The sequence below is a fragment of the Pseudophryne corroboree genome, chromosome 7, assembly GCF_028390025.1.
Source record: "Pseudophryne corroboree isolate aPseCor3 chromosome 7, aPseCor3.hap2, whole genome shotgun sequence".
Classification (NCBI taxonomy): domain Eukaryota; kingdom Metazoa; phylum Chordata; class Amphibia; order Anura; family Myobatrachidae; genus Pseudophryne; species Pseudophryne corroboree.
Window position 1 is genome coordinate 416109060 of NC_086450.1, and position 12920 is coordinate 416121979.

General features: G+C 46.4%; 1 protein-coding gene across 1 annotated transcript in view; it reads right to left on the reverse strand.

The window, feature by feature from the left end:
* Positions 1-12920, reverse strand: part of LOC134945456 (mucin-2-like) — a 99685-nt gene that overhangs the window by 46442 nt on the left and 40323 nt on the right. The window contains exon 2 of the mRNA XM_063934755.1: positions 7709-11566. Within this exon, the coding sequence (XP_063790825.1) occupies positions 7709-11566 (3858 nt within the window). The remainder of the gene's footprint in view (positions 1-7708; positions 11567-12920) is intronic.

The following is a 12920-nucleotide window of genomic DNA, read 5'->3' on the forward strand; positions in this document are numbered from 1 at the left end:
TAGTAGCCGCAGGTACCACAATAAGCTGGTTCAGGTGAAACGCTGACACCACCTTAAGGAGAAACTGGGGACGAGTCCGCAGCTTTGCTCTGTCCGAATGGACAATCAGATATGGCTTTGTGAGATAAAGCCGCCAATTCTGACACTCGCCTGGCCGAGGCCAGGACCAACAGCATGGTCATTTTCCATGTGAGATATATCAAATCCACAGATTTGAGTTGTTTAAACCAATGTGATTTTTTAGGAATCCCAAAACTACGTTGAGATCGCCCAGTGCCACTGGAGACATCAAAGGGGCTGTATATGCAGTACTCCCTTAACAACTTCTGGACTTCAGGAACTGAAGCCAATTTCTTTCTGGAAGAAAATCAACAGGCCGAAATTTGAACCTTAATGGACCCAATTTGAGACCCATAGACACTCCTGTTTGCAGGAAATGTAGAAATTAACCTAGTTGAAATTCTTCCGTGGAGCCTTCCTGGACTCACACCCTGGCACATATTTTCACCTAAGTGGTGATAATGTTGTGCGGTCACCTCCTTCCTGGCTCTGACCAGGGTAGGGATGACCTCTTCCGGAACGCCTCTTTCCCTTAGGATCCGGCGTTCACCCGCCTTGGCGTCAACGCAGCTGCGGTAAGTCCCGGAACAGACACGGTTCTTGCCGAATCAAGACCCTTCTTAGTATCTCTTGAAGTTCCGGGAACCAAGTCCTTCTTGGCCAAACCGGAGCCACGAGTATAGTTCTTACTCCTCTCCTTCCTATCATTTTCAATACATTGGGTATGAAAAGCAGAGGATGGAACACATACACCGACTGGTACACCGACGGTGTTACCAGAGCGTCCCAGCTATTGCCTGAGTGTCTCTTGACCTGGCGCTTCAGGTGGGACGCCATCATAACCACCTTTGGTCTTTCCCAACGGTTTACAATCATGTGGAAACTTCCAGATTAAGTTTCCACTTTTCCGGGTGGAATTCATTTATGCTGAGGAAATCTTCCCAGTTGCCCACTCCCGGAATGAACACCGCTGACAGTGTTATCACATGATTTTCCGCCCAGCGAAGAATCCTTGCTGTCATTGCCCTCCTGCTTCTTGTGTCGCCCCGTCTGATAACGTGGGCGACCGCCATGATGATGTCCTACTGGATCAGCACCGGTTGACTTTGAAGCAGGAGTCTTCCTAGGCTCAGAGCATTGTAAATTGCCCTTAGCTCCAGTATATTCATGTGGAGAGAAGTCTCCAGACTTGACCACACTTCCTTGGAAATTTTTTTTTTTTTTTTTTTCCCTGTGTGACTACTCCCCAGCCTCTCAGGCTGGTATCCGTGGTCCCCAGAACACAGTCCTGAATGCTGAGTGTGCTGCCCTCTAAAAGATGAGCACTCTGCAGCCCCCACAGAAGAGACACCCTTGTCCTTGGAGACAGGATTATCCGCTGATGCATCTGAAAATGCGATCCGGACCATTCGTCCAGCAAATCCCCTGAGATCTGCCGAATGGAATCGCTTCGTAAGAAGCCACCATTTTTCCCAGGACTCCTGTGCATTGATGCACTGATACTTGGCCTGGTTTTAGGAGGTTTCTGACTAGGTCGAATAACTCCTTGGCTTTTTCCTCCCGGAGGAACACCTTTTTCTGGACTATGCCCAGAATCATTCCTAGGAACAGCAGACGTATCGTCGGAAAACAGCTGCGATTCTTGGAATATTTAGAATCCAGTCGTGCTGTCGTAGAACTACTTTAGATAGTGCTCTTCCGACCTCCAACTGTTCTCTGGAACTTGCCCTTTTCAGGATATCGTCCAAGTAAGGGATAATTTAGATGCCTTTTTTCTTTGAAGAAACATCTTTTCGGCCATTACCTTGGTAAAAGGCCCGGGGTGCCGTGGATAATTCAAACGGCATCGTCTGAAACTGATATTGACAGTTCTGTACCACGAACCAGAGGTACCCTTGTTGAGAAGGGCAAATTTGGACATGGAGGTAATCCTTGATGTCCAGGGACACCATATAGTCCCCTTTTTTCCGGTTCGCTATCACTGCTCTGAGTGACTCCATCTCGATTTGAACCTTTTATGTAAGTGTTCAAAGATTTCAGTTTAGACTATGTCTCACCAAGCCGTCTGGCTTCAGTACCACAATATAGTGTGGAAAAATAATACCCTTTTCCTTGTTGTAGGAGGGGTACTTTGATTATCACCTGCTGGATATACAGCTTGTGAATTGTTTCCAATGCTGCCTCCCTGTCGGAGGGAGCCGTTGGTAAAGCAGACTTCAGAAACCTGCGAGGAGAAGATGTCTCGACTCTCCAATCTGTACCCCTGGGATAATACTTGTACTATCTAGGGGTCAACCTGCGAGTGATCCCACTGCGCGCTGAGACTCTTGAGACTACCCCCCCACCTTGAGTCCGCTTGCACGGCCCCAGCGTCATGCTGAGGACTTGGCAGACGCGGTGGAGGGCTTCTTTTCCTGGGAAGGGGCTGCCTGCTGCAGTCTACTTCCCTTACCTCTATGTCTGGGCAGATATGACTGGCCTTTTGCCTGCATGCCCTCATGGGAAAGGAAGGATTGAGGCTGAAAAGACGGTGTCTTTTTCAGCTGAGATGTAACTTGGGGTAAAAAGGTTGGATTTCCCAGCTGTTGCCGTGGTCCCCAGGTCCGATGGACCGACCCCAACTAACTCCTTCCCTTTATACGGCAATACTTCCATGTGCCGTATGGGATCTGTATCACCTGACCACTGTCGTGTCCATGACATCTTCTGGGTGATATGGACAACGTACTTATCTTGATGCCAGAGAGCAAATATCCCTCTGTGCATCTCACGTACATATATATAGAATGCATCCTATTAAATGCTCTATATGAATAAAATATTTTCAGTCAGGGAATCCGACCAAGCCAACCCAGCACTGCATCTCCAGGCTGATGGCGATCGCTGGTCGCAGTATAACCACCGTATGTGTGTATATACTTTTTAGGATATCTTTCCAGCTTCCTATCAGCTGGCTCCTTGAGGGCGGCCGTATCTGGAGACGGTAACGCCACTTGATAAGCGTGTGAGCGCCTTATCACCCTAAGGGGTGTTTCCCAACGCGCCCTAATTTCTGGCGGGAAAGGGTATAACGCCAATATTTGCTATCGGGGTAACCCCACGCATCATCACACACTTCATTTTATTTTATCTGATTCAGGAAAAACTACAGGTAGTTTTTTCACTCCCACATAATACCCTTTTTTGTGGTACTTGTAGTATCAGAAATATGCAACACCTCCTTCATTGCCCTTAACGTGTGGCCCTAATGAGAAATACGTTTGTTTATTCACCGTCGACACTGGATTCAGTGTCCGTGTCTGTGTCGACCGACTGAGGTAAATGGGCGTTTTTAACGCCCCTGACGGTGTTTCTGAGACGCCTGGACCGGTACTAATAGTTTGTCGGCCGTCTCACGTCGTCAACCGACCTTGCAGCGTGTTGACATTCTCACGTAATTCCCTAAATAAGCCATCCATTCCGGTGTCGACTCCCTAGAGAGTGACATCACCATTACAGGCAATTTCTCCGCCTCCTCACCAACATCGTCCTCATACATGTCGACACCCACGTACCGACACACAGCACACACACCGGGAATGCTCTGACAGAGGACAGGACCCACACTAGCCCTTTGGGGAGACAGAGGGAGAGTTTGCCAGCACACACCAAAACGCTATAATTATATAGGGACAACCTTATATAAGTGTTTTCCCTTATAGCATCTTTATATATCTCAATATCGCCAAAATCAGTGCCCCCCCTCTCTGTTTTAACCCTGTTTCTGTAGTGCAGTGCAGGGGAGAGCCTGGGAGCCTTCTCTCCAGGCTTTCTGTGAGAGAAAATGGCGCTGTGTGCTGAGGAGATAGGCCCCGCCCCTTTTTCGGCGGGCTCGTCTCCCGCTATTTAGTGAATCTTGGCAGGGGTTAAATATCTCCATATAGCCTCTGGGGGCTATATGTGAGGTATTTTTCGCCAAAAAAGGTTTTCATTTGCCTCCCAGGGCGCCCCCCTCCCAGCGCCCTGCACCCTCAGTGACTGCCGTGTGAAGTGTGCTGAGAGGAAAATGGCGCACAGCTGCAGTGCTGTGCGCTACCTTTAGAAGACTGCAGGAGTCTTCAGCCGCCGATTCTGGACCTCTTCTTACTTCAGCATCTGCAAGGGGGCCGGCGGCGCGGCTCCGGTGACCATCCAGGCTGTACCTGTGATCGTCCCTCTGGAGCTGATGTCCAGTAGCCAAGAAGCCAATCCATCCTGCACGCAGGTGAGTTCACTCCTTCTCCCCTAAGTCCCTCGTTGCAGTGATCCTGTTGCCAGCAGGACTCACTGTAAAATAAAAAACCTAAGCTAAACTTTCTCTAAGCAGCTCTTTAGGAGAGCCACCTAGATTGCACCCTTCTCGGCCGGGCACAAAAATCTAACTGGAGTCTGGAGGAGGGTCATAGGGGGAGGAGCCAGTGCACACCACCTGATCGGAAAGCTTTACTTTTTGTGCCCTGTCTCCTGCGGAGCCGCTATTCCCCATGGTCCTTTCAGGAACCCCAGCATCCACAAGGACGATAGAGAAATGTATAATTTTTCAAGGCTTATTACATCTCCCCCAAAGTCACATATACTAATGTTCTTTTCTTGAGTAATCCAAGTGTGTATACTACTGTTCTCTCCTGGTGTAGCCCAGGCACATATACTACTGTTCCCTCCTGGTGTAATCCAGGCACATATACTACTGTTCTCTCCTGGTGCAGCCCAGGCACATATACTACTGTTCTCTCCTGGTGCAGCCTAGGCACATATACTACTGTTCTCTCCTGGTGCAGCCCAGGCACATATACTACTGTTCTCTCCTGGTGCAGCCCAGGCACATATACTACTGTTCTCTCCTGGTGCAGCCCAGGCACATATACTACTGTTCCCTCCTGGTGTAATCCAGGCACATATACTACTGTTCTCTCCTGGTGCAGCCCAGGCACATATACTACTGTTCTCTCCTGGTGCAGCCCAGGCACATATACTACTGTTCCCTCCTGGTGTAGCCCAGGCACATATACAGTACTACTGTTCCCTCCTGGTGTAGCCGAGGCACATATACTACTGTTCTCTCCTGGTGTAACCCAGGCACATATACTACTGTTCTCTCCTGGTGTAGCCCAGGCACATATACTACTGTTATCTCATGGTGTAGCCCAGGCACATATACTACTGTTCTCTCTTGGAGCAACCCGGGCACATATACTACTGTTCTCTCCTGGTGTAACCCAGGCACATATACTACTGTTCTCTCCTGGTGTAACCCAGGCACATATACTACTGTTCTCTCCTGGTGTAGCCCAGGCACATATACTACTGTTCTCTTCTAATGTAAGCCAGGCACATATACTACTGTTCTCTCCTGGTGTAACCCAGGCACATATACTACTGTTATCTCCTGGTATAGCCCAGGCACATATACTACTGTTTTCTCCTGGTATAATCCAATTGTGTTCTACTCCCCCTGCTGGATGTCTATAGCAACTGGCATCTATTGATGCTATTCAATTGTTTCTCTGATCAGACACCCATTACCAGTTATGCTACCTGACAGCTCCGGGTTTAGCCACACAGTATGGATGGTGTAATGCAGAGAAGGCCAAAAGGTCGATCTCGATCTACCGGTAGCTCGCAGAGCATCCGCCGGTAGATCGCGACCAGCGTAAATAAAATTAGCCAGATCCCAGTAGTGCAATGCGCCAGTGACGTCATGATGTCACCCGCGCGCTGTGAGGAGACCGCCGCCACTGCTTCTCTTTGGCTGCCTGGCCTGCCTGTCGTGGCGTGCTGTCATGGGGAGCGGGAGCTGCTGTTCCGCCTGGCTGTCTGCTCGTTAAGTACTATTTGGCAGTGTTATTGAAGTCTTATATGAGGAAGGGGGAGGGAGGAGGAACGGGGGCTGAGACAATTTAATATATGTCTTATTTTTTTGTGTGGGGGGGGGGCAATTTTTTTTTTTACTATCCTGGGGGGGGGGGGGGGGTTTGGCAATGTGTTTTTACTATTGGGCCACTGTGTTTTTACTACTGTGTGTGTGGGGGCCAGTATGTTTTTACTACTGCGTGTGTGTGTTGGGAGGGAGGAGTATGTTTTTTACTACTGTGTGTGTGGGGGCCAATGTGTTTTTACTACTGTGAGGGGGCCAATGTGTTTTTACTACTGTGAGGGTGCCAATGTGTTTTTACTACTGTGAGGGTGCCAATGTGTTTTTACTCCTGTGTGGGGGCCAATGTGTTTTTACTACTGTGTGGGGGGCCAATTTGTTTGAGGTTTTTACCTGTGGAGGGCCAATTTGTGATTTCGGGTGAGACAGTCCCTACACCCTGTGCAGCGAGGAGATCACGCCCCTTTTTTGTTGTGCTACGCCCCCTTTTTTGGGGCGCACGCTATTGTCCCACCTAAGTAGATCACGAAAGCTTTTCAGCTTTCAAAGTAGATCGCCAACTCCAAAAGTCTGGTTAACATTACTGCCTCATAGAACTAAGGTCAAGGGTTCAATTCCCGCCATGGCCCTAACTGTGTGGAGTTTGTATATTCTCCCTGTGCTTGTGTGTGTTTGCTCTCGGTACTACGGTTTCCGCACACAATCCAAATACATACTGTTAGGCTAATCTCCAAGAAAATTATCCCTAGCATGAATGTGTGTGCATGTACATCTGATAGGGAATATAGATTGCAAGCTGCACTGGTGCAGCTGCACTGATGTGAATGGTTAAATATTCTCTGTAAAGCGCTGTGTGTGCTATATAAATAACTGGTAATAAATAAAAAATAAACCTGTCTAAAACGCTTGAATGGGCGTCCAAAGTCTGGGTTTGGGCACCCAAACTACAGACTTTTTAACACATTTTTTCTCGCAACTCCTGAGGTAGCAAGAAAAAATATCACTGCAGCGGCTAATGGGCGTTTTATCAGAGAAACAACTGAAAAGCTCAGATAGATGGCCATTCCTTTAACGTCCAGCAGGTGGCGCGCACCACAAGTGAATCAGACCCAGAGACTCCGTTGCACACAGATATGCAGGTGTCATATATCAAATTAATCAGCACAGTCTCCTCGTACCTCCTAGGCACATTGCGTTGTGAATAAGACATTTTCTGTCAACAAAAGAAGCAATAGAGACTCCCAACGCTAGAAGATTTTCACACGACCTGGCATGCCAAGAGGGGCTGTTTGGCGTGATTGCAGCAAAGATGTATGAGGAGGACACATCCGTACTGTAGCTTTTATGTTCTCTCATCCCATTATTTCCTCCCACCCATTGCCATTACAATCCTTTTAACCACCTTCCAACCACCCTTTATACAGAATCATCTTCTCATGACGCTACTCACATCCTCATTCTCTCACAATCACCCTGAATAGCTTTTGCTATCCTCATAGCGATCAACAATTCATTTTTAATGGTCTATTTAAGTTATATTCTACTACATATCATACCAAAACAAATGGAAACCCCCTCAGACTGAGGGGAATGTGTGGGAATGTACCATATTCCTGCTACTTGTGTCTGATGCCTCGCTGATGAAATACTATGAGAAACATCTCCTGAGACAAATCCCCTGAAACAAGTAAAATATACAGAAAGTTCTCCTTAAACAGGCATAGGAAGATTCAACTTAGCCTGTGAAGGCTGACTAACCTTTAAAGACGGGCTGCTGTTCTTCTACGATGAAGATCCGGTCTCTCCCGGGCTGGTCGGTCATCATCTCTCCGAGTGTCTGAGGTGTGAAGGTGTTGGATTGCAGTGAGGTTAATACTTTAGTTGACCTAGAAGCCTCAATTTCATATTTCTTTCCTGTTGTGGTAATGTCATCAGAATGGTCTCTTGTTGAAGCATCTCTTAACGTGGTAGAAAAAGCTCCCAAATCCCAAGCTAGTGTCACTCCCAAGTCCCACATACCATCTTGAGAAGGAGTTTGATGGCCACTAGTCCTTTGGCTAGAAACCTCAGTCCTGTTACATGGTGTCAAGTGTGGTGTAAAATGACTGTCACTGATAGTTGGAATTGCAGGAATTAAGGTTGCCTGGTTTCTTGGTGGTTGTATGTCAGATTCGTCCTTGTTAATTAGCTCAGGCTTGGCCATTGTAGTTTGAAGGTGATATGCCCAAGCACCGAGATCTGATTGGGTCTGCACTGATGGTATTTTACCTCTGTGAGTTGATGATTCGATGTAATGGAGTGCGGTTGGCCCCGATCTGGTGACTGGTTCAGTTTGACTAGTTGATGCCATCATACTCCATGACGTTGGTTCTATTTCATTTCTTCTATGGCTCAATTTGCTGGCTTGCGTGAGCGATTCAGTTACTGGTTCTGTTTGTGTCTCTTTGTTTGGAAGTGTCTCACTAGGTGTGGCAGAGTCTGTTTTATGCTCGGTGGTTGGCGCTGATTTGCTGTTTCTGACTGACTCGGCTCCGACCGACGATTCCATTGTGCTTTTTGTGATAGGTTCGGTTTGCATGTGTGCTTCAGTCTCACTTTTTGTAATTGGTTTGGTTGGTGTGGTTGTATCTGTCATGCTCTTTGTAATTGGTTTGGTTTGTGTTGCTATTTCTGTCTCACTCTTTGTGATTTGTTCAGTCTCTATGGTTGATCCTATTTCAGTGTTTGTGATTGGTTGTGTCTGTGCAGGTGATTCGTTCTTGTTTTCTGTTATTGGATCAGTCTGTGTAGGTGATCCTGTCTTATTTTTTGTAATCGGTTGTGTTTGCGTAGGTGATCCAGTCTTGTTTTCTGTTACCGCTTCAGTTTGTGTGGGTGATTCGGCCTTGGTCGCTGTGATTGATTCTGTTTGTGTGGGTAATTCTGTTTGGCTGACTGTAACTGGATTAGTTTGTGTGGGTGATTGTGTCTTAGTCTTCGTGATTGGTTCGGTTTGCGTGGAAAAGTCTGTGCTACTCCATGAAGTTGGGCTTGGGTCCTTTAATTCAGACTGGCTATCAGTGAATGGTTCTGTTTGTGTTTCAGTGAAATGTATTAATGTCACATGGTCTGGTGGACTCTGTGTGGTGGGCAGTGGTTGGTGCTCTGTGATTAGATGATGATGGGTCTGTGTGACTTGCCTCAATGGGTTCTTTCTTATTAGGTCAGGCAATGCTTTGGTGTAAAATTCTGGCCAGATACTTCTAGATAGGTCTTGCTGGACCCTTGTGGTTAGTTCTGGTTGGCTCTGTGTGGGTTGAGCTGATTGGGTCTCCATGGTTAACTCTGGTAGGCTCTGTGTGGTTAGATTTGGTTGGGGATGTGTGGTTACATCTGGCTTGCTATGAGTGGGTGCATCTCTGTGTGAGTATGTGGTCAACCCTGGTTGGGTTTGTGTTATAAGTCCTGGCTGGGTGTATATTGTTAGCTGTTGCTTGGTTTGTGTGGTTGGTTCTGGCTGGAGTTGCCTGGTCGGTACCAGATGGGTATTTGTGGTTATGTTATATGCTATTGTTCGGTTTTCATTGTACTTCGTGAATGATATTGGATTTGTCTGTGTTAACGGTCTTGTGTTTGTCTTTGGGTATGTATCTGATTGGTTCTCTTTTTCCAAACTGTTTAGTTTCTGCAGTTCTGGTTGGTTATATGTAATCAAAGATTCATTATGTGAATGAGTCTGCACTGTCGGCACAAACTGACTGTGTGTATTTAGGTTCGGTAAGCTCTGTGAACTTAGTTTTGGTTGTGTGGTTGGATATGGTTCTGAATGACCTTGTGTAGTTACTTCAGGTTCTGTATGGTTCTCCTGTGCAGTGCGTAAGTGAGGCATGATGTACAATAGGTCTTTATTTAAACTACCATTCTTTTGGATGATTGTATGATTCTGTATATCTGGTGTTGGCACTGTCTGGAACAATGGTTGACTTGGACGGTTTGATTGTATCTGTTTATTTGTTTCTGGTGTCTTGTATAAGCCTAGATGTATTTGTGCTAGGGAAATCTGAGTCGTCTGTATCTGCTGATCTACCCGGTGCTTGTTATGCTCATGGGAATGTTGCCGGGTGTAGTTGTGTAGATGTTTTTGATGGTGAATGCCCACTTCAGAGCTGACTGTTCTTGCAGGTGATGTAAGCTTATGTTGTGGCAAGGTATTATTTTCAGCTTGATCGTGTGACCTTAGCTCTGGGTGTCTATGTCTATGTAAATGTGACCAGTTTGTCTGAATTTGTCTGCGTGCCACTAAATCTGGCCAGGTCTGGTCTTGCTGTGTTCTTCTTTGGGTTTCTACTCCTGTCTGAACTGTTGCCCATACTCGACTATGAACCTGCGTAACTACTTCTGATTGTCCATGATATTGGACATTTAAACCGTTTTGCTTATCAAAAGTTCTTTCACTCTGAGTGACCATCATGTCCATCCATGTAGGCTCATTGAGACTGACCTGTGTGGTTATTTCTGGTTGGAACAGAACTCTTTCAACTTGAGGGTGTCCAAAAAGTTCTGTTGAGGAGACAGTGTCTCTCCAGTTTGGCTCTGTATGGTTATATATTACCTTTCTATCTGGTTTCTTTACATTTGCCTTTGACTTGAACTCCTGAATTATTTTGGATTTATGTGCCTCTGGTATATTTATTCCTGTAAGAAATCCAGGTCTTGAGATGTTGATAAGCTTATCCACTTGAGGCACCACAGTCACGTTTTCCAAACTCAGTTCTCGGCTGTTCAGAGCATTCAGTGCATACAACATTGTGTTTCTCCCATTGGCAGATGTATAATTTGAAGACGACTGAGCAATAATATGGTGGGGATTATTAGTGAAGAAGCTGGAATTATTATTTACTACAGTATTCAAAAATACTGAAGAGTCATTTGCGTTTTCTCTCAGTTGCCTGTTGACCAGAGTCACTGCCTGCTTGCTGGAAGGAAGATGTCTTACTCTATGTGCTACAGATGGGAGGTCCTTTTGACCAAGTTTGAAAGTATTTCTCAGTGGTGTTGTGACAGCCCGGTGGGATTTGGGGCTGGTGGACAGTTCTGTTAGGCCAGTGGTAGTGTTGGAGGTCTGGCTACGTCCTGTACTGGGTTTGGTCGTCATATTTTTAAGATGTACATGTGGCGCGCTTTGATATCGTGCAGATGGGTACTTCATTGTGGACTTCATAGCATTCTTGATCTTGCTAGGATGGGTGGGTGGTCTTTTGATATTCAATCTCTTTGCAGATAACTCTCCCAATTGATGGCTCTTTGTAGTATCTGGCCTTTTGGTGGACTGCAAGGGAGTCACATAATGTGTAGGGCTTTTCTGCTGACTGTGGGTGGAATTTACATGAGTGGAGTGTATGTGGGTGGTAGTACTTATTTTCCCACCCCCATGTACTGGCATCCTGGAGGAATCCTTTACACGATGGTGTGTTTTGCCGTCTTTGGGAGGTGGGGGATGTGGCAAAGCTGCTTTGACTATGGGTCCACGGGATGCTGATGGTTTTCGGAGCTGGGAAGACGCAGTCATGTTAAACTGAGCTTCCACAGTAGTTCTTGTAGAAGATTCCACTTCATCTGTAATATTTGTAGAAAGCTCTACAGGGGACAAAATCAGGGGAAGCGAGAAGAACATCAAGTTGGAGATCAGCACTTATCACTGGGCCTGATTCAGAGATAAACGCAAAGCTGATGTTCTCGCAGTTGAGCGATAATCAATGGTCTGTGCACGAGTATAAGGCGCATTGCGCATGTACTGCTATGGTCTTGCAATGGCAGTCACAGAGAGGATTTATTTGCAAAGTGATTGACAGGGAGTTTGGGGGAGTGGCAGCAAACGCAGGTATGTCACGACCGTTTTGAGAGGTATTACTGCTTGCAACTGTGATCTACCAGGGGCTATGCTGCGGAGCCAATGGGACTACATAGATGTTTGATGTTTGCCCGATGTGCGTCCGACGGTTGCATCTTTCTAAGCAAATGGCACATCAGAGCCGCCAATTATGGACGTTTCTATACAACTCCCGGTGGCTGCTATTTACAAATCTGCAGCCGTGAATGCTTTTGCATACATCTCTGAATGGGGCTCATTATGTGCAGCGATTGTTCTCAAACTATGAAACTCGCCTTGGTTTTAGCTGAGGCCCATTTGCCTCAATTATACAGACATATACATGCCAACAGGGAAAGATATAACAAGCATACTTGCCTACCTGACCCTCTCCATGAGGGAGAAAATGCTCTGTTCCTGGACTTTCCTGGTAATGTATGATTGCCATCACCTGTGGTGAAACACCTTTCTTATCAATTAACTAGCTCACCACAGGTGATGGCAATCATACATTACCAGGAAAGTCCAGGAACAGAGCATTTTCTCCCTCATAGAGAGGGTCAGGTAGGCGAGTAGAGTCAGTCTTAAACAACGGGTTCAGGTACAAAATTTGGGTCTCCATAGCATTTAGATTGCATCGTGCTCTTTTTGCAACTAATAATAAGATTTTACTTACCGGTAAATCTATTTCTCGTAGTCCGTAGTGGATGCTGGGGACTCCGTAAGGACCATGGAGAATAGACGGGCTCCGCAGGAGACATGGGCACTTTAAGAAAGAATTTAGATTCTGGTGTGCTCTGGCTCCTCCCGCTTTGTCCCTCCTCCAGACCTCAGTTAGAGAAACTGTGCCTGGAAGAGCTGACAGTACAAGGAAAGGATTTTGGAAATCCAGGGCAAGACTCATACCAACCACACCAATCACACCGTATAACTTGTGATAAACTTACCCAGTTAACAGTATGAACAACAACAGAGCATCAGATCAACCCTGATGCAACTATAACATAACCCTTATTTAAGCAATAACTATATACAGGTTGAGTATCCCTTATCCAAAATGCTTGGGACCGGAAGAATTTTGGATATCGGATTTTTCCGTATTTTGGAATAATTGCATCCCAT